Below are 21,287 nucleotides of genomic sequence, written 5' to 3'. Positions count from 1 at the left end.
TGGGGTGGAGGGGTTGGTGATCCATATGAGGCAGGCGGTGACAATGAGCGTCAGTTATCCCACCTCAGGAACGAAGTACCTGCTCTCTACGGAGTACTTGTAGGTAATAAGTGACGGGAGGTTCGTGGCGGGGCAGAGGTGCTTTCCCAACCGGTACGATCACTCATGATGGCTCATCCAGACTCACCAATCGCTATGCGTTCGTTTGCTTCCATTACTACACACGACCTCACGTAACCCGAGGTCAGGTGATAACACAATCTCTATCTCAGTAGACTCGCCTCTAAACGAAAAGACATCTGCCCGTCTCTTCGCCGTACAGGCAATCCATCTCACACTTCTCTGCCACCATGGGCACGGTTCATACTGCTGGAGCTCTTCAAGAACCTGGACTGATGACGCAGGGGCAGCTTCCATGAAGCCCTAGCTCAAGGTAATGCCCATCTGCTAGGGAGGCACGAAAGTAGGGGGGAATTGTTGCCGGTCTGACTCAAAGGAGGGAAAAAAAATATTGAATTTCCCCGTCTTTTAGACACTCCAGCCACAATGGAAAAGAGAGGAAAGTGCCTTCTTCTCCACAGAAAAATGCCCAGCCTTACTCCTACCGCCTGATCTACCTAAGGCTTCAGGTAGGTAAGGTAGTAGGTTGCGCTGGACCCCCCACCGTTTAGTACCTAATGGGACCTGAGCATCTTCCAGACTTTCGTCGGTGGTTGTTCTTCGATTTGGCCTTCGACGCATATTCATTACCTTTACATGTCGCGACCTTATTTGAACTGTAAGCCACGTGCAGCGCAGCCTACTGAATAGCAGGTAGAGAGGAACTGTGTCACCTCAAAAGCCACCGGAGGCACCTACCTGTCTACTTACCAGAGTATATCCTCACGAATACATCATCCATCCATCCATCCGTCCATCCTCTGCTATTTCGTGGATCCGACCAAACATGGTAGCGTAGACCACGTTTTTATCCACCTCACATCTACCTTGGCCGTACCAGTTCCCAACACCGCCGACGGCCTGTCACTCCGTTCTGAATTTCGTGCCCAGTGTACCAGCCAGGCACCCCGACACCCGACTTGGCGGCAGAGACACAAACTCTCTGGGCTCACTCACTCACAAACACTCACTCACTTACTGAGGTGCATTGCGCGTTGCGCTCACTACCATCCCTCGCCTTCGCCCCGTCTCTGCAATTCTACCAGGGCCATTTATCAACCCTGACAATGCTAGGAACCCAGCCACACCGTTGACATCACTCTACCTTGCCCGCCTGCTCTAGCACACTCAAATCAACTCACACAACCGAGCTACCAGGTAATTATTATCACCCTCATCCCGCAGGGTGCTTGGGCTGCGCTCACTTGCCTCACATATTCAACCACAACTTCTCGCTCACTCATGATAGGACCCAAGGAGGATTCAACGCCATCTCCGGCTGCTTCACCAGCCATTGCCTTCCTACCGCCCCCTTCTGGTCTTTGGACCCTTCATTTTCCGCCTCCGTCTCCGCCTTCCATCGCCTCTCGGCTCGGCTCCCTCTCCAGTCCTTCCCGTTTCTTCGACTGATTTTCCAACCTGAACTCATAACCCGAACTGTTTGCTTCTCACTGAGCAGCCCCCATCCTCGGATTTTTCGCCGCCGCCAATCTTGCTTTCGACATTTTGCAGACTCACAAAACTCGGATTGATTGCCAGTCGTAACTGACACTTCTTCCTCCTCCGCAAGCTTCACCCTACCAACCTTACCATGGCCGGTGCCAAGAAGAAGAAGAAGCCCGCCGCCAACCCGGCCAGAGGCTTTGCCACCACCTCCGTTGCATCATCCAAGCCTCGGACCGAACCCGCTGAAGGAGCCGATGCCGCCGCTGCGGCCCGGGCTGCCACTGCCGCTCCTGATGCCACTTCCAAATCGGATGCCCCGTCATCTGATCCTCAGTCTTCCACCAATGGTGCTGGTGACAAAGCTGCCAAGGCGGAACTGAGCCCCGAGGAGTTTGAAAAGCAACTTGATGAGTCCGAATTGCAGCTCATGGTGGAAAAGTATGCTCAAAAGACTAAGCGGGATGCTCAACGTCAGCGCACCAGGCTCGAGACCGATCGCCGCCTGCTCAGAGGCCAAGCCGACACCGTCAACTCGAGGAAGTGGTTGCCTCAGGAGTTGATGGACCAGGTCCTTGATCTCATCCAAGCCGAGAGCCGCTTTGCATCGTCAAGTGTATCTACAGAGACCTCTGCGAATGGAAAGTTGCTGCCGGAAGAGGACATGACCATCAAGCTATGGACACTGCAACAGACACTCGCTAGTGTTGGCTTTCCAGAGGAACGAGTTCAGGCTGTAATGCGGCACATTCTCGACATTGCGCCGAATATTCCGTCTTTCACGAAGGATAGCCTTTGGGGTCTTGAAGAAGCTCTCGACTGGCTGGCGAGAGAGTGTCCGAGTGATGAGTTGCCTGATTACGAGGGTCGGGGGAACAAAGGTATCAGACAGTTAGGTAAGCTACGATTTTGTGAAATTTCAGGCCCTCGCCAAAGAAGCAAACTGACCAGACTCGTCAGATACGCCGGCTGAGAGCCCCTTGCCTTCGGGGGCCACAACTCCTGTACCTGATGGACGCCAGAAGCCTGGTCAAGCATCCAAAAACGGCAATAAGAAGAAGGCCGTAGTGACCTGCGACATTGAGATTGAGCCAGACGAGCTGGTTCCTGTTTATCTTGAAACAAAGATCAAATTGTTCGAGTTTGAGAAAAGTCAACAAGGAAAACGAAAGCAAAACAGCAACACATCTGAGGCAAGCGATGGGGTAGATCTGCAAGCTGAGCTCCGCGCCATGATTGTCAGAATTGAGAAGGATGTCCTCTTCGACAAGTTTGCTGCTGAGCAAGAGTGGAAGACCAAGAAGGTGGTCTTGGAGAAAGAGTTTGCAGCCGCGAAAAAGCAACAGGCCCAAGAGGGAAAGGAGAAGGAGCCGCCAAAGGCGGTCGCTGAAGCAGCTGGGTCTTCTGATGGAGACATCAACGACGAGGCCGAGCGTATCGCTGCTGAGATTCTGGCCCAGAACGACGACGATGACGATGGCGGTCTCGGTGATCTCTTTGCTAATCTGCCTGTCACCGAAGTAGACGCCACGGGCAAATCAAGCACGGTGCTTAACGGCACAGATGGCGTCAAGATTACCATTCGGGATTTCGGGAAATGGACCGGTGTCTCTCCCATGCGGGCTTTGGAAGAGGCCTGCAGAGCGAGGTATGGCCTTTCGATCACTGATGCTCAATACTCATGCTGACTTTTTTGCAGGGACGCCTCCACGAGAATCAACTACCGCCTTATCTCAGAAGTTCCTTTTGCTAACCGCCACTCTGTCTCTATCATCTGGGCAAAGCCCCAGGAGGTCCCACCCGCATCCCAGGACGATACAGTAGACGTCGTCAACAATCCATCAAGTTTCAGCTTCAGCATGAAATCCATCGCCACTCCCGACAAAAAACAGTCGGAAGCATACGTCGCAACATGGGCCCTGTTCCACATCTTCGGCACCTCAGTAAAGGAAGAGAAGGTCGGAATGAGGTTGCCTCATGTCTGGCGCGAGCTATGGGATGAGCTTGCAGAAGCCAGAAAAAGCCAGCTGGACTCCAAGGACCGAGAGGCAATTAGAGAGTTACGAGCTCTTGTGCGCCAGAGACAGGACCAGGAATTGGAGGATGGCGTCATTCTCCCCAACGCTTTCAGGGGAAGGGCCGCTGCTCGCAATCAGATCGACAATAAGGACGAGGCATCTCAAGAAGCCGCCAAGCGTCTCTCCAACGGGCCCGAATATTATCAAAATATTTGGGCACAGAAGATCAACACCCCCAGGTACCAGACCATGCTCCAATCCCGCATGCAGCTTCCTATGTGGAATTTCAAGCAGCAAGTCACGGATGCCGTAGACAGGGAGCAAGTCGTCATTATCTGCGGAGAGACTGGCTGTGGCAAGAGTACTCAGGTGCCGGCCTTCCTCTTGGAGCACCAGCTGGCCCAGGGTAAGCCATGCAAGATCTTTTGCACTGAGCCGCGTCGTATTTCCGCCATCTCGTTGGCTCGTAGAGTCAGCGAAGAGCTCGGCGAGGGCCGTAATGATTTGGGCACGCCCAGGTCATTGGTAGGCTACTCCATCCGTCTCGAAGCCAACACTTCTCGCGAGACCCGGCTAGTCTTTGCGACCACAGGTATCGTTATGCGAATGCTGGAGGGTTCAAATGATCTTCGGGAGGTCACTCATCTGGTCCTGGACGAGGTCCACGAGAGGTCCATTGACAGTGATTTCTTGCTCATCATCTTGAAGAAACTGATGTTGAGACGCAAGGATCTGAAGGTGGTTCTCATGTCAGCCACAGTCGACGCCGAGCGATTTTCCAATTACCTCGGCGGAGCGCCTGTTCTGACGGTCCCCGGACGTACATTCCCCGTTCAGGTCAAGTACCTGGAGGACGCCATCGAAACAACCGGCTATACCGTTGGCCAGAGCCCTCAAGAGAAGATGGTTGATCTCGACGACGATGTAGTCGAGGCAGATGCCGAAGGACCCAAGTCCACAGTCGGAGCTGATCTGTCAGCCTACTCCTCCAAGACCAGGAACAGCCTTGCCCAGATGGACGAATATCGAATCGACTTTGACCTGATTGTGCAGCTTATTGCCAAGGTCGCCTCCGCGCCCGAGTACATCCCCTACAGCAAAGCGATCCTAGTCTTCCTTCCAGGTATCGCAGAAATCCGGACCCTGAACGACCTGCTTTCCGGTGACCCTTCGTTTGCGCGCGACTGGCTCATCTACCCGCTGCACTCTACCATCGCGACCGAGGACCAGGAAGCCGCTTTCCTTGTGCCACCTCCCGGCGTGCGCAAGATCGTGCTAGCAACCAACATTGCCGAAACCGGTATCACGATCCCTGACGTAACTTGTGTCATCGATACGGGCAAGCATCGTGAGATGAGATTCGACGAGAGAAGACAGCTCTCCCGCCTTATCGACACCTTCATCTCCCGTGCCAACGCAAAGCAGCGCCGCGGACGAGCCGGGCGTGTCCAAGAGGGCCTCTGCTTCCACATGTTTACCAAGCACCGGCACGACGCCGTCATGAGCGACCAGCAAACCCCCGAGATGCTGCGTCTCTCGCTGCAAGACTTAGCGATCCGCGTCAAGATTTGTAAAATCGGTGGCATCGAGGAGACGCTGAGCGAAGCCCTGGATCCGCCTTCGGCCAAGAACATTCGCCGCGCTGTGGATGCCCTCATTGATGTCCGAGCCTTGACGCCTGCCGAGGACCTGACGCCTCTGGGTAACCAACTTGCCAGGCTGCCTCTGGATGTCTTCCTTGGCAAGCTCATCCTGATGGGTGCAATCTTCAAATGCTTGGATATGGCCATCACAGTCGCCGCTATTCTATCCTCCAAATCGCCGTTCACGGCACCGTTTGGCCAGCGAGCTCAGGCCGACCTTGTCCGCAAGGGTTTCCGCAGGGGTGATTCGGATCTTCTGACCGTCTACAATGCCTATCTCGCATGGAAGCGCGTATGCCAATCGAACACTGCTTCCGGCGGCAAAGACTTCCAATTCTGTCGAAAGAACTTCCTCAGCCAGCAGACCTTGGCCAATATTGAAGACCTCAAGGGCCAGCTGCTAGTTTCGGTTGCAGACTCTGGTTTTCTCCTGCTGACTGACGAGGAGAGAAGAGCGCTCAACAGAGTACGCTACGGATCCAACTCGAGAGGAGGACGACGCAACCAGAGCTTCTTTGATATTCCCCAACGCGTAAGCATCAACAGCGAGAACGATGCCATCACCACAGCAGTCATCACATGGAGCTTCTACCCCAAGCTTCTGGTGCGTGAAAGCCCTGGAGCCCGAGGCCTGCGCAATATCAGCAACAACCAGTCAATCAGCCTCCACCCATCCTCTGTCAACAAGGGGCACAATGAGCTCAAGTGGCTGTCTTACTACCACATCATGCAATCGAAAAGGCAAGTTTCCTTTTGGTCGGCCTACAAAGGGCGTCGACAAGAAGCTAACACACTAACAGTGTTTATCATGCGCATGAGACAACGGTGGCTGACCCCTTTTCCATTGCTCTCCTGTGTGGTGACGTCCGAGCTGATGTGAGTATCTCCTCCCTTGTCAGGTCTGACACCTAATCCCAGAAACTGATCAACTTCTTTCCCACATAGATGTTTTCCGGTGTGCTCGTACTCGACGGCAACCGCTGCCGCTTCGCCCTGCCCGACTGGAAAACGATGCTCGTGATCAAGGTCCTCCGCACCAGGCTCCGCGAGCTCCTCACTCGCTCTTTCAAACAGCCTGGCAAACTGCCATCGGCACAGCACGAAAGATGGTTGGCCATCTGGCAAAAGATTTTCTCGCAGGAGGCCAACAAGGATAGGGACATGACTGCGAGTGTCAGCAAAACATAGAATGTTTGCAGCATTCGCTTGTCTTAGGACGATGGACGTCTAGATGGACAGCCTCCTTCCGGAGGGGTGAAAGGAAAAGCAGCCTTGTGCAACATCCTGTCAAGATGTTTCTGCCTTTGTGGGCCTAGGAGGGTCTGTTGCTAGCTGGTGTGTTGTATACAGGAAGGCGGTACATTGTACGACGCCTACGGCCATGCATCTTTTCATCTGAAGAGTCATCTGAAGAAAAAGAAAAGCAGCCAAAGTTGGATGAGATGTCATATCCATTGCTGGATATAGTCCTTGGGGAGGCTGCAAGGCCAACATCGCTGGCACTGCAGTTTTCACTGAAAGCCATTGGGGAAAGGCAGCAAGCACATTAAGAGTTCCAGATGTGCCTTGTGTACGGTGGACAATGGCAAGCTTATGTAATTATTAACAAAGCGACCGACTCTCACACTTGTGTCGTGCTAGACTCGCTCAGTAAAGCACCGTAGCAGACAGATCAAGTTAGATGCGAGGACGGAACCTAGACTAGCCAAGGAACAAGCCAGTCGAATAATTAAATGGCAGAGCATTAGGCACTTGATATTAACCCCTTTGGTGTTGAGGCATGATAAGATATGTATAAAAGTGTGTGTTTCTGTGTTTGCCAGGACTCCTACTCAAATGCAAGAGTCATAATACCATTTTCCCATAAACGCCGTAATTAATGATGGTCTTCCGTGACCTGACCACTGCCATTTTCCCCCGCACTTTCTGCTTCCTTGGGCACATTAGTTCTAGTAGTTGTAGACATAAGCAGGGCCTTGAAGTCGGCATTGCTCTTCATCGGTTTCCGAGTCTCCATTTCCACACCAGTGCCATTGGCTTTGGATTCTGGTTGTGGATTTGCGGCAGGGCCACCCTCTCTGACGCTCAAGGCCTTGGGCATAAAACCCAATCCTCCCCTCTTGGCACCGCCCAAGACTGGCCGCTTGACAGCCGTGGAAGGGGGAATGAAGGCAGGGCCAGTCCCAGTCTTCTTTGGTGCCGAGGCCTTATCAGTCTGCTTCTTGCCTCCAGTGCCGTACACGATTTTGTCTGTCCGGAATTCTCCTTTTGCCCGTTTCAGCTCCTCAACGGACCCGGTTCGTAACTTGCGGCCATCCAAAATATAGCCGTCAAGCTGGAGCATCGCGCGGCCGGCACTTGGTTCGTCTTCGAACTCGATCTTGGCGCCACCATGACTAGGCTGGAGAACGAAGCTCTTGAATCCTCCCACCTTCTCAACGATTTCTTTCACACGCGCGTCGTTGACGGTGTCTGGGATATCCAAAAGTGCAATGGTCCGTGAGGCAATCTCGGCGCGACTTGGCCCACTTTGAAGACCAGCCGCATCACCGTTGCTGTCTCCCATCGTCGCGTCTCCGTCGTCGTCTCGACTTGGCGCCGGAGATGTGCCATCTTTCGAAACAGCCGCTGACCTCTTGTAGATGCTGGGTGTTGACACTTGTACAGCTATGACGTTGCCGCGGAAGTTGACGTTGTTCAGCCCAGAAGCAGCCTTCTCAGCCTCAGCCTTAGTTCCCATTTCAACATAGGCTGCCCCATGGCCTTTGCCTGCCATGTTTTTCGGGATGCTGACGCGCTTCACAGTTCCGTATTTGTCGAAAACCTTCTGTACGTCATGCTCGCTGGCCGCAGGGTCGAGATTAGTGACGTGAAGTTCTCTGCCCTCCTCGATGGCACCATCGCGCTTCTTCGCACGGGACGGATCAGAGTACATGGCTGATAATTTGAATTTTCCCTCAAGAAGAATACCGTGCTTTGCAGTCGCTTTAGCAGAAGCCGAACGGTCGCGAAAGGTCACATAGCTGAAGCGTCGGCGAACATTGCCCTTCAAGCTAGGCATCCTGATACTCAATATCTCGCCGCAACCCTTGAAAAGGTTTGCGATGTAGGCCTTGTCTGCTGTTGGCGGGTAGTTGGTTACGAAGAGGGTCAGGTCAGTTCCGGGTTTGACGTTGATTTGAGCCGGTCCAAAGTACTTTCCATCTCTGAGCAGAGCCGACTGAGCCTCCTCCGGGGTCCGGAATTCGACCATAACTGTCTGGGTGTTGTCTGAGGGGTCAATGGCAGGGTCGGTCACGTCGACGATGTGGCCGTACTCTTTGAAGTACTGGCGTATTTTGGTTTTGGTTGTTTCCGCAGGAAGGTTGCTGACGAGAACCGAAGTATTTTCTCGGTCCCTTTTCAGGCTCTGATTCTTCAAGGCCATTTCGGCTTCCGTAGCCTCACTTCTAGGTCGTTTGTTGGTAGTCTCATCGGCGATATCAGCCTCCGCTTCCCGCTTCCTTTTGGAGCTGGAGGACGCGTCATCATCTGCCGCTTGAGCTGTGTACGCACTTTGCTGTTCTTGCTGAGCGGCATAGTACTCCGCGGCCTGGGCTGCCTCTCTCTCTCGCCGCTTGGCGACCTCCTTGCGGGATTCATAGACTGTGTCAATAGCAATACGGACCGTGCTGGGGAGCTCGTAGTCGTTGCAATGCTGGACGTAAACGTCAATGACCCTCTCGGGCCAGTCCAAACTCTTACGCTTGATGGCCCTTCCGAGGACAGCAGTGGCCACCGACGGCACCCTCAAGCCAATCGCCGCAGTGGACGGTGTAGGACTACGATCTTTGCCGTTGGCGGCAAACACCATCATTTCCCAAAGGTAGTAGTTCAGCCAGAAGTCGTAGCTATCAGCATACAGCTGCTTTTCGGCCAGCTTGTGCCACTCGCTTCTCGCTTCGTCGACATTGCGTTTCTTCTCGGTCAAATACTGAATGTAAATGCGCTCCAAACGGAAATTAGGATCGCCTCTGTAGCTATCGCTGTAACGGTGTTTTGCCTCCTCAAGAGATTCGAGTGCAGCGCGCAAGCCCATGTCAGCGACATCGACGTCCTCATCGGTTGCATTCAGATCCATTGCCTTTCGCTTGAGGAACCCGCACCAGGCCGCGTACATGTCTATCAGCGCCGTCATGCCGTTCTTGTAAAGCTCAGAGTTGCTAGTCGCCTTGTGTTTGATCTGCTCAATCTCGTTGAAGGGGAGCTTAGCGTCTTCAGCGGTCAGGATGTAGCGCGACCAAATGGCCCTGACCACGGGCAGTGATCAACAGCCCGACGCAGAACATCGACCATGCCCTGGGGCGACTGTGCATATGTCCCAGAGGTAGCTAGAAAGCGTACATATTCATTCCAGGTGGTATCGTCGAAGGCAAAGGTGCCGGTCAAGGCTCTGGCGTAAAGTCCCCGGCAGAGGTCACCCGTAGCCTCTGCCTGCTTGTTGCTTCTCTTGCTCTGTGCGCACTCCCACTCAAGATATTCTCTGAGCAGATTGCGGTAAACTTCATCCTTGCCCTCGCGGGACGCCTGGCGCAGCTTGAATTCGTAGTCGTCGCGATCCTCGGTCAACTTCTTGGCCTCTTGTGATTTTGGGTTGGCTGTAATTCCCTGCATCGTCTCCTCCCAAGCGGACTTGTTATAGGTCGATAAAAACTCGGAGAAGTCTTGCATAGTACTGTCGCGGGTCACATGTGGAACCTGCAGCCGATCGGTGTAGAGGAACGTGATGCGGCGGATTCCCTCGGCGGTGCGCGAGCGTGCGAGCAGCCCACTTTCGAGGGATATCCATCGGTTCCAGAGCTCATGACTGTCGCTGATTCGAAATAGAATGGCCTCGTAGCCTTGCTGCCACAGCGAGAGGGCGGCGTTGAGAGAAAAGAGCTCGCAGCCCATGCGGCGTTCCTCGTCGGGCCATCCTGCTTCATAGGACTGACTGTCGACATAAAGGGACCAAAAGTAATCGCAGTACGCGCGCCAGACTTTGACGCTGTTGGGTTCGGCCTCGACGGCATGTTTGAACAGCTCGATGACATGAACGCGCTTCTCTAGATCGTTGGCGTGTCGACTGTTCTCAGCGACGTAATCCAACCATTTGTCCTCCCCTACCGGCAGGGTCGCCATCTTGCAGAAATCGTGAGGTCGTCAACAGACGAATCATGGGAGTAGCAGTCGTCACAGAGTGTGGTTCCGTCGTTCGATTGCGCTAGACTAATGCACCGAGGGTGTAGGATTGAGGATGATGCGATGCCGACGGCGGCGACGAGGGGAGGTGGGCGTGGTTTGTGAACGGGGACGTGGACGTGGACGTGGACGACGAATTTTGTTGAAGAAAAGTCAAGCTTGGACGGTCGGCGCGTGTACGAGCTCCGGGAGCTGCTAGCAACAACGAGTATTCGCAATCGAAGAATCGAAATCGCGGTAGCGGCAGCGACACGGACTGCGGCTCTGGTTCCTCGAAAAAGGAAATATACAGTGTTGGCCAGCAGCAACAACGACAAAGGACTGGAAATTAAAACGTGGTTCACAGCAAAATCGAAACTTTGCGCCGGTACAAGACGGGGCGGGTACGTAGGCAAGCAATGTCTATTCAGCCCAGTCGCCTTGCTCTCTCCCCTTTTTTTTTTCCCTTCTTTGCTTGGTACCTACCAGGCTCTGAGCAAAACACTACGGGCAGGTACCTTAATTGGTTGGGGTAGGCATTTTCGGCAAGTACACGGGTACCTCAGGTACCTACCGGGGAAGAAATGACAGGAACGAGAAGGAGCGCTACCTAGGGTGATTTGAAGCTACAACAGTCAATCACAAAATCTTCTTTTTGGGAGGAGAAGACCCATTGCCCTCATTTCTTAGGCTGTCCTCTGATTCATTTTCCAGTTCATCATATAATTCGAAGCTTGCAGCTTTCGATAGCCGAATTATCCCAGTGTCGATATTCACTGGCTACTTTACTGTAATGCTGAATTTACTGGTGTGTACCTTTCACAACCTGAGATGAGGCACTCGGGTGAGAGTAGTACTGCTGCGACATCTCATTCATGATTTCGAGAAGTCATGGGCATTGTGGCTTTCCTAGGTGAAGGTACCACGGACGCCAATGACTGTTATGTAATAAAACGCCAAAGTTCGAAGACACGGACCCAATCACGACCAATTGAGGCAAGGTAAAGTCATCTTGCTGACTTGCATACTTTGCGAAAGCGAGCGTCGTCATAGCTTGAAGTTCTTAGAGGCCTGAGTATCGAGAGGCTGAGAATGGAGGGAAACCACAGCAAAACCACAAAAAAAGCCCGGTCCTGCCTGGTTTTCATTTTTGCACACACTCTCGCAAAATTGTCGATACATGTAGCTTGAGCCAATACTTAGCTTACCTCACGCACACGTAATAGGTCACCAGCGCGTCCCTGACCAGCTGAATTGAGATGAGAAGTGGAATGCCGGGCACATCTTGTGGGGAGGGAGAGCCATAGCCCGCCTATTCCCGGAGCAATACTACGCCGAAACCCGGCTGTTATATTCTGGTATGGACCCGGCCGGCCGGCCGGCCAACAGTCCTTATCGCCGTGCAAATAAGAGGTTAAGTAAACTTTTGGTAAGAATTTTCAAAGGGGCTGAACTTTATCTCGTTTGTCTTACCCGGCTGTTTAGCCGTTTTTCAGATGGCTGAGGAGTAAGACACCAAGCCATTGGCGAGACCGGTGGGCTTGGCGTTGGTGAGGTCATGCCGATGTGCCGCGAGAATGATGCGACTTCAAAGAGACTCCCGACCCGTTGGGGTATTCTACTCTTGTGTTTCCTCTCATGTGTTCTTTTTTTTTCCCTGGCTATGAGTACCATCTAAAGTATCGCTAACTTCTCCCCGTCCTTTGCACGCCTTGCCGGTTAAACTGGCCATCATGATCGTAAAATTAGCATCGCTATTTTCACAGAACTTGAGCCCAGCTACTCATAGTATTTGCAGTGATCTCCAGCGCTAGTCTCCCTACCTTAGGGAATGGACTCAATGGAGTCATCAGCTTACTCAAAAAGTCATACCAATGCTGCTTACGGTTACGTGCCTTAGCCCTTAAGGGCCTTAGCCCGCAATTTACGCGAGTCTGTCCGTAAGTTGCCCAAGGTAGAAGTCTAGACTCTGGGTACCTGGTGAGCCGGCTCCGATCAGTCTCGGCACCGGAATGGACTCCGAGCCCAGATCTGACTCCTGAGTCTTGACAGCAATACCCGTCAACAGCTTCAAAACTTTGACTTCCCATCTCTACGGAACCACGTGATACACAATCAAGACCGGCAGATGTATTCGCCGCATGCTAGTTTGATACGACTGTCAGTCAAGCGTGTGGTAAAATAACAGCTGGTCAGCATATAATAAATCCTCTTTCGTTACCGTTACAGTTTTCCTTATTGTCACAGTCTCGCTGAGATCTGGTACTTTGAGGATGCTGTAAGGAACGTTGGAGAAAGAGCGAATAAGCGTGATCTAGGACGTCCACCAAAGGTATCAACAGAGGTAGAGAGGTAGTTATGGACGTAGAATCTTGTGATGTGTTGAGCAGCAACTCATTCCGTCACCCACCTGTCAGTCTACAATGTCGGGGCCGTGGTCCGGGCCAGCGGAGTCAGTAGTGACGAAGACGGGCACTCCGGCGCCGTCTCAGCCCAACGAAATCAGCTACACCACAATGAAGATTCCACCAAGCTATCTGGTTTGCTCGAAGAGCGACTATGGCGTCCTGATGAGGTTACCACTACGAACAATCCGATAAGCCCATGTTTCTCTGCATCGAGTCACAGCTGTGCTGGGCAAATGAACATCCAGCTGAGGACATCACTGTGTCTTTCTGGCGTATGACCGGGCCTCAAGAAGCCTAGCGACGGAGGAGGTAAATGGCAGAGCCATTTACAAGTATCTTCACACTATTACGCAGTCGCAATACACCGTGAGCCGGAATGATGAGTTGGCTCAGCCATCAACATGAGACCGCAATGGGGAGATTCCAAAAGAAGATCTGGGCAAGCGGCCGTTATATTTGTTAAGGAAGCTCCGCCCTTGTGGTGCTTGTTACAGCGTGCCCCGTCTGATTTATGCGCAGGGGATGCCTGTCCTGGGCAACGCAAGCCACATACAGCAGAACAGCCGGCTTGTCGCTATTAAGAAATAGCCTTGTTCGCCAGTAGCCGTGATGCCGCGAGGCGCATGAATCCACGACAAGCGAGTCCATTTATCGACGGCAAGGCCATGTTCAGGTCAAGATGAAGGGGCAGAGAGAAGCAAGCGGGGAATGCGGCAGGCGACAGGGCAAGCCGTCGATGTTTGAACGTGGGCTAGCTGTCATGAGGCTTCAGCACTCGAACACGGACGTCTGAAAGAACAAGTGAAGTTCTTGATGTACTCCCGTAGGTCCCGAATGCAACAATGATACGACGGGCGACGGGGAATCACCTACGTCTTGGGCAGGCCAGTTGTTCCGGCTGTATCTTGAATTTAGCAACAAGACAGTGTGGGTAAAGTGCAGCGACGGAAAAGCCGAGAGATCTGGTAGGCACTGTCCAGGGCTCCAAGCCGTTGTGTGTGGGGATAGAGGCTTCCCGCCTGGCCCAGGGGAGCGCGCTGAAACAGGGGAACGAGGGGCCATGACAGCGGCACTTCGTTCTGTCTGCTCATTCGAATATTTTCTGCGGGGGCCAGAGGTGGAGGACGAGTAATAGGCGGTAAATGCGCAAGTCTCCCAATTGATCGAAATGTGCCGAGTGGTTGGAAATGATCTGCTCTCATGACTTGGGACTGCTGCAGTGCAAGGAGGACATATGGACGCTCAGGGAAATATGCGCTTGGTGGGAACGAACAGGATTAGAAGAATGCTGTTGGTTGAATACGAGAACACCCTCAGCTGGAGCTCACAAACTTTTCGACTTATCTCATGTTGGTCCCTCACAAAGGCATTCGTACCTATTCCTAGAATGTTTATCTGCAAGCCAAGGTTACCTTGAGTGAGATTAGTATCTAGGGCGGGTTCCTACATCGGTCAAGTAGGTAAGCGGCACAGGATTGAGTGAGGACTATTGCAGCTTGCTTGAGGGAAGGTAGACAGAAACCCAATTCATCTCAAGGCTTGCAACCTCTCATCAGTTCTATGAGCACCATCGGATGACAGCTTACATGAGGGACCTTACCCAAAGGGCAATGGAAGAGAGGGAATAGACGGGAGACTAAGGTGCCTTAGGTAAGGACGTCCAGGTCCCCATGCCGGCGACGGGAGTGCCGCACCGGCATCCGCAGTTCATGCAGCCCGATGGAACATGGAACTCCCAGGTTCCTGCTTTCCTTTTCGGGTACACGGTTTGTCATGCTGCAGTCTCGTTCCCTTGTTGGATGACGACGGAATCCTCGTATCATGGTGCGCACTAGTGTATGGCGTACGCAGTACATACGCATAGGCTAAGCGAGCAGATCCGAAAAAGAAGTTTTATCGCATCTACCTTACCTTGGACTTGGGTGCCGGGATGGATTTTGGACGATGCGCTCCGAGCCCTTCACTGCCGTCTCCTTTTCCTACCTTATCTTCCATGTTTTCCTAAGTCTAGGGCGAAACAATTGATGTGCGGTGGCTTGCGGCGGCAAGATACACGACCTGCCTAGCGCAGATCAGCCTCGGAACCAACGACGAGCTAGAGCGGTCAATGAGTGTACACAATAGGTAAGGTACGGAGTACGTAGGCACGTGCTTGACCGTTGTCGACCCCTCATCGGGCAAGAGGCCAGAAAGCGTAGTTCACAGGCTGGATTCGCCCCCTTTCCACCAATCTGCCGCCAACCTTCGTCAAGGTACCTTATGTACACTACAGTGGTCTTTAGCCCCCGTGCCTAAGGCACGGGGGCACGTCGCGCGAGGGGGCTTTGACTGTGCCCCGTGTCGCAACTACAAGCAATTCCTATCCAGCCAACCAAGCCCTTGGCTGCGACTACGACTAGGGATCGGACGACCAGGCAAATAGCAGGTCGTTGGGGTCGGATGGGGCCATCGTTCGCCAACAATCCGACCAGGTACTGTTAGAGACGGGGCCGAATTCGTGCGTGGCTTATTCTTCAAGAATAGCTTCGGACGATCTGTAAGATTTGATAGGACGGCGCAGGTGCAACCCCACGGCGGCACACCTATATCAGTGCTACTTTGATGTGCAAACATGAGCCAACGTTATGCGCCGCGAACTGGACCTGCCGTATTGTTCTCATCAGACGGATCTACTCTGTAGCTCGTCACGAGTAAGAGGCAACGAAGAACGTGGGATACTTTGAGAAGCAGGGAAAGCACTTCTTAATTACGAGAGAATTGGAGATGGAAGATTTACGTCCGGATCGTGCGAATACTCACCAAGAAGAGTGGATGAATGGCTGGGTCGCCTTTGCCATATACCGGGCTTCCCCCTTCCATTGAACGTCATCCCTGGACCCCCATTTCCATTTCCGCAACCCCTGTCAAAGCGGGCTCATCCTGGCTGGCAGCTCGCGGCACAGACTCAGAGTAGTCTCCTTCAGATCGGGTCCAGGCCCAGTTGGGGATCCTCCACCAGAATCCATGGCGAGCCGCCGATGTGACTTGCCTCGAAGGGAATGTAGGTACCCATAACGAGCCAAGGGTGACGAAAAGGTCAAGAGTCTCCCACTTCATCGTTGCCTTACCTCGGATGGAAATCTGGGACCAATGTCTGTCTTGTGTTGAATCATCGGATGACGCAGCTTTTGCGGTGATGCACGAGGCAAGGTAGGTTGATCGTGTCCAAAAGCCAAAAGACGAGAAAGACAAGGTCGCGCAGGAGCACCATGCAGCCATGCTAAACCCTCGGGGCCTCTCCTTCCTTTTCCTCGTTCCAGTCTATGTTGCCCTGAGGTGAATAGGGCAAGGTGTCAAGGATACCTATAGGCCTCAGGTAAGGGATTACCTGAGTTTACGTCGACCAACCTGGAAGGCGCCCGGGCCTGCTCCCTTCTCAAACCCGTCCACCCCTCGCATCAAGACACCTCACTTACCGGTTAAGGTACGTGTCTGTCACTTTGGTCTACCTGCTTGCTTGAGGAAGTGCAAGTGAAAAGCAAGGTAGCGTAGCTCCCCACTTCAGAGTTCAGAGAGGACTATCAAGTATCAGCTATCAATGGCCCGACACGCCTGTTACCTCCATTGTTCGTCTGCTGCGACTTTAAGGACTTTAAGGTACCTCATCTACCTTGGGTATGGGCCTGCAAACTTCAGACTAAGGTAGGTCAGTTGCGCAATACGTCGGATGCCATCACAACCGACAGAGAAGACAAATAGCCAAACACGTCTCCGTCTATACCTCTATTTGACGCGACTGTACTAATTTAACGTGGACGCGACAAGGTCCGCGGGCTGTCAACTGCCAACGTTGCACTTGCACCAGAGGGAAACCCCGGGCTGTCTTCACAGCCTCCTGCCCGTGCTCGTGCCTTTTGGGTCCCCTTCTATTTCTCCCCCGCCCCCTTTCCCCTGTTCTTGATAGAAGGAGGAAGGAAAGTCCCTTGTCACAAGTGACTTGGCTCTCTGCATTGTTTTCACCCATCGAGGATGTATCTAGATTCTTTACTCATGAACCAGGGCAGCCCCATGCATCTCGTACGGGCCAACAGTACCTTCCATCCCATGATCCCATCGGATCGGTTGGCCCCTGCCATTACTTCTGGCCCACGTCCTCCCGTCCCTTCTGCACGTAGGTAAGCCAACATAGTAAGGCAAGCTGCACCGCTCTCGGTGGAGGCAAGGTAGTGCCTCCCTGGGCTGCAAGTGTAAGTGCAAGTGCGAGGGACATGTGGGTGTGGGAGTGGGAGCGAGTTCCTTCTTCAATACGGCAATATCCCTCCTCCCTCTCTAAATCTGAAATATTACCCTCGCTCCCCGCTCCCTTCTCATTCCCCCGGAACCTCACTTGCGAGTTTCTTCCCTTCTTTTCTCTTCGTTGTGTACCTTGTTTCTTCTCCTCTGCCCATTCGGAATCTTCTTCGGCTTTTCTCCCCAGCTCGTCTCACGCCGGCTTTTCTCTTCCATTCCTCCCACTTCGCCTTGACCGTTTATCTTCCATTCCAACTTTGGTCAACTTGTTTCGCCTCTCCCGCCCCCTCCCGCTGCAAGTCCATCCGACTCGACTGGACCTGACTCTCTCTCTCTACATCGACCATCTGCCGCCCGTCTTGACCCAGACCACTTCAGCCATCTACTTCACTGAGTCTTGGGGGTTCTCGGTCTCTTCTCAACTTCCTCGCCTCTTTCGTCACCTCAGCCGTCTGTCGAGCAGTCTCATACGCTCTCTCTGGGTCTATCTCGCGCCACGTAACACCCTATTTTCATACGAACATCTGCGCCGTGCCAGAGTACCTCGCCGACCATTTGAACTCGAGACAGACCATGATCTTCTGTGCGACACTCTAAAAGGTCTGGTCCTACGCGCATCAGCTGTCAGGAGGTTCCAGAAAGTGACGCGCCGAATTTTTATTTCCAAGACACCTTACTGGACGTCGATTACATTAAGTATATTGTCGAAGTCACCTTCACCAATCTCATTATGAGACGTCGATTCTGGGTTCGAGCAATCGCCATTACGGCCCTTCTTGGCAATGTCTTCGCGCAACTGGATTCATTGCCACCATGTGGTGTAAGTCACTGCCGAGATGATCATTCAGAGACATGGTTGGCTGCATCAACACAAATTTGTAGAAAACTCAGCCAGTATCAAGGACTAACACGCTCTTGCCCCGCAGATTACCTGTGTTAACAATGTCATTGCCAAAGGCTTTGGTTGCGCCTCTGGAGACAATACCTGCCTCTGTAAGCAGCAAGACTTTGTGTTTGGCGTTCGCGATTGCGCCTCGCAGTCTTGCGCTGCAGATGTAGCACCCAAAGTCAATGAATATGTCGCAGGTCTATGTGCAAGTGAGGCAACTTCGTTCCCTAAGCCAGCAAAGACATCACTGACTTTCCATGATAGCTGCTACGCAAGCACCTCCTGCTTCAACACCGCCTGCGTCAACCCCACCGCCATCCACACCCGCCGTTCAGCAGACAACGCCCCCGGCGGCGCTGCCGTCGACTTCTCAGCCGCCTCCGTCACCGTCAAGCTCGAGCGAGCCACCGAAACCCAGCGCTGCTGAGACCCCCGCTTCCTCTGAAGTCGCCAAAACAGCTCCATCGGAAACCTCTAGCAACCTTGTCACTGATACTGCTCAGGCTTTTCAGCCGTCAACCGCAGTTCCAACCACTCTCGTAAGCTTTTGATTGTCGGTCTATGACGATGATTTCAGCACTGACTAACTCCTTCCAGGCCACATCTACCAGGTCACTGTCCTCCATCTCTTCGAGGTCGACTTCGACATCTACCGGAGCCCGCCCATCGCAATCCGGCTCAGCCTCAGAGACCGGAGCGGGCAGCCTAGAGAGCGATGCGGCAGGCCTCTCTTCATCTGCCAAGATAGGTATCGGAGTGGGAGCAGGTGTCGGTGTCCTAGCCATCGCCTTGGCCCTGTGGCTTCTCATAAGACGGCCAAAAAACCGTACAAAGTCTATGCAAATCTCGGGCCCAATGCCTGGCTCTGGAAGGGACTACACTGGAGGCTTCATTGGCATAAAGGACAAGAATCACTCGGAGCTGGAGATGAAGTCGAGAAGGTACGAAGACATGCTGCCGCGCCAGTCACCCAGGCGTTTCGAGTGAAAGGCAGTTCACCTAGGCACTCGCCATGCCCGTCTGTTTGACCGGCCCATCTGGAGCAGATGAGCAGTGCAAGCGGACATCTTCCACTATATGAATTTATGACTAAATGAATGTTAATGAGCGGTTGCGGTGGATTGGGGTTCAGGGGCAGTTGTCGGAAAAAAGGTCAGCATTATACCACGGGATATCCTATTTCTATTGCATACATACACCCAAAGGCACCGGTAAGGTGAGGGGATTTGGCAGCGAAGATGGCGTAAAGGACTCTATGACAGCTTTACATTGTACATATTCTTACAGGTTTTGAGTGTGTTACAAGATGGTATTTTAAGCACTTTCGATCATGTGTCTTCCAGTTGTGACTTAGTTTTTACCATGAGTAGTAGGGTCTCTGAGCCGTGACTGGTCGGTCAGGCAAATGTACCCAGGGCTTTCTCCTCGCTTGCTTGGCCAACTTCTCCGTGTGCTCTCGTATTCTGGTTTTTTCCTCCTTCAAGACGATCGAAATGCCTGCGAACTATTGTTAATCTCACGACAGACAAGATTGAGTGGCAGAATGGGAAAGCATCAAACGTACTGGTTGAGGGCGACTGCATGATGCCGAATCTGCCTCTGCCCTTGTAATCAAGTTCCTTGGCCCTCCAAGGTCCTCGACCAACCCAGGCTTCAGCAACATAGAGTCTTGTCGGGTCTGTGATGGTCATGGTCTTGCCTTCCTTGGTCTGGATTTTGATGGGCTGCACGTTGGTGGCAACGCGGCCGATGCCCATGCGACGGGTGACAACAGCTAAATCTCTGGCCTCCTCCAGCTGGTACTTGACTTCGGCCGCCATCTTCTTCTTGGAGTACGACATCTGCAGAACGGCCTCTTCGAGGGACTTGCCCTGGATCTGGCGCGCCAGATGGACGAGCTTCTTAACGCTGGTCTCCAAAAAAGGGCTCTTGTGGGACAGCTTTTTCTCGGTCTGTGCGATACGCTCCTCACGGGTGACATGGCCGTTTTTGCGCACCATCTGGATGACCTTCTTTCTCTCCCAGCGGAGACGACTTCGCGGATCGGGGTCGAGGCGCCACGCCATCGTCTCTGGTGTCTTCACCGATGCTTGGGCAGCTTGAGCCTTGGAGCCACCCTTTTTGCTGTCCGCCACGACATCATCAACTTCCTCCTCAAAGATTGAGCTAGACATCTTGGGCTGCTGTGACTCGGCAAAGCGTTCGCGGACCTTGGGGTCGTCGAGGTTCTCGCCCATCATGTCATCGGAAGCTTGGGCTCGCTTGCCCCGACGGCTGCCAAAGATACTGCCGAGAGTCCATTTGCTTCGAACCTGGGTAGATGGTCGAATGGGCAGGATGAAAGATCGAGGAATCGGTCGGGTGATGGCTTGGAGTGTTGAGGGAGCTGGTAGTTCAGGGAAGGTTAGCTACTTAGGGAGCCCGATTGTACAGCTAACATTGATATGACACAATTTGGGGGGCTTGGACGAAACCGAAACAATATCAATTGGAAACATACCGACTGAGGCCAACCGCCTCGTGGGAAGACTCATGGCTGCTACTTGTGTTGCTGATTCAAGCTGATTGATCGTCAACCAGCTTCAATCCCACCCGTTACGGGAAAAAATGCTCGGAAGATCCCTTGCGCGTTGACGGTCGCACCTGGGCCACGTCCCCAGGCCTATTTAGCCGGCGTTCCTCCGGCTACCCTGCTTACCTAAGTCTTTTTTTTCTGTCTGAGATGCAATGGAAGATGCCATGACCAACCAGGGCGAAGCAGTTTCAATCACCGAAATGCTTAGCTAAGGCCCAGCAACCGTCACAGAGCCGTTACCTTGGTTGGAAAGAGGAATTGAACATCACGTGACACTTCCCTTCGCGCGAATTGATCAGACCATTCGAGCTACCCGCCAAAGATCTCAGCATCGTCAAACAACCCTCCGGTTACGAACTCTCGGCTCAATCGACTACCACAACCCTCTCCGCACTACATATCACAATGGCCGGCGCTACTGCTGTTAAGCCCATCACGGGCGTGCGTTTCCCCCCCCTCCGAACATAGAATTTCCGCAGAAACCACGGAAGAAGAAGACGAAGGGCAATGGGCTGTGGGCTAACGACAACTGACAGATGCTGCGACGCAACCTCGTTCTCGACCTTGGTATCGCCCTTGGTAAGCCTTTCTCCGTGGGTAGGGCTGGAGTTTGCAGATTCGCTGCTGCTGGATTCAGGTTGACATGCGTCAACTGGCTCTCTCGATTTCAACATGCAGTGATCT

The 21,287-nt window shown here is 53.1% G+C and overlaps 4 protein-coding genes across 4 annotated transcripts; 2 read left to right on the top strand and 2 right to left on the bottom strand.

Moving 5' to 3' along the window:
- Positions 1–1,750: 1,750 nt before the first annotated feature.
- Positions 1,751–6,451, top strand: N0V96_006841 (uncharacterized protein; the record flags this gene model as incomplete). Its single annotated transcript, XM_065757842.1, has 5 exons — positions 1,751–2,498; positions 2,563–3,250; positions 3,302–6,004; positions 6,064–6,139; positions 6,209–6,451. The coding sequence occupies 5 exons, from the start codon at positions 1,751–1,753 to the stop codon at positions 6,449–6,451; spliced, it is 4,458 nt and encodes a 1,485-aa protein (XP_065613365.1).
- Positions 6,452–7,139: 688 nt separating this feature from the next.
- PRP24 (Splicing factor) lies at positions 7,140–10,423 on the bottom strand (the record flags this gene model as incomplete). Its single annotated transcript, XM_065757841.1, has 2 exons — positions 7,140–9,509; positions 9,647–10,423. 2 exons carry the CDS (start codon positions 10,421–10,423, stop codon positions 7,140–7,142), a joined length of 3,147 nt encoding a protein of 1,048 aa, XP_065613364.1.
- A 7,529-nt stretch (positions 10,424–17,952) lies between these two features.
- On the top strand, positions 17,953–18,455 carry N0V96_006839 (uncharacterized protein; the record flags this gene model as incomplete). The annotated part of the gene is made up of 2 exons (XM_065757840.1): positions 17,953–17,959; positions 18,226–18,455. The coding sequence occupies 2 exons, from the start codon at positions 17,953–17,955 to the stop codon at positions 18,453–18,455; spliced, it is 237 nt and encodes a 78-aa protein (XP_065613363.1).
- A 930-nt stretch (positions 18,456–19,385) lies between these two features.
- mrpl22 (mitochondrial 54S ribosomal protein uL22m) lies at positions 19,386–20,562 on the bottom strand (the record flags this gene model as incomplete). The annotated part of the gene is made up of 3 exons (XM_053192307.1): positions 19,386–19,525; positions 19,593–20,414; positions 20,529–20,562. The coding sequence occupies 3 exons, from the start codon at positions 20,560–20,562 to the stop codon at positions 19,386–19,388; spliced, it is 996 nt and encodes a 331-aa protein (XP_053050071.1).
- Positions 20,563–21,287: the final 725 nt, after the last annotated feature.

Source organism: Colletotrichum fioriniae (assembly GCF_027942845.1).
Source record: "Colletotrichum fioriniae strain IMI 355084 chromosome Unknown scaffold_8, whole genome shotgun sequence".
In the NCBI taxonomy this organism is placed as follows: domain Eukaryota; kingdom Fungi; phylum Ascomycota; class Sordariomycetes; order Glomerellales; family Glomerellaceae; genus Colletotrichum; species Colletotrichum fioriniae.
The sequence above is the reverse complement of the archived record's forward strand: the minus strand, read 5'-3'. Positions and strand labels throughout refer to the sequence as shown.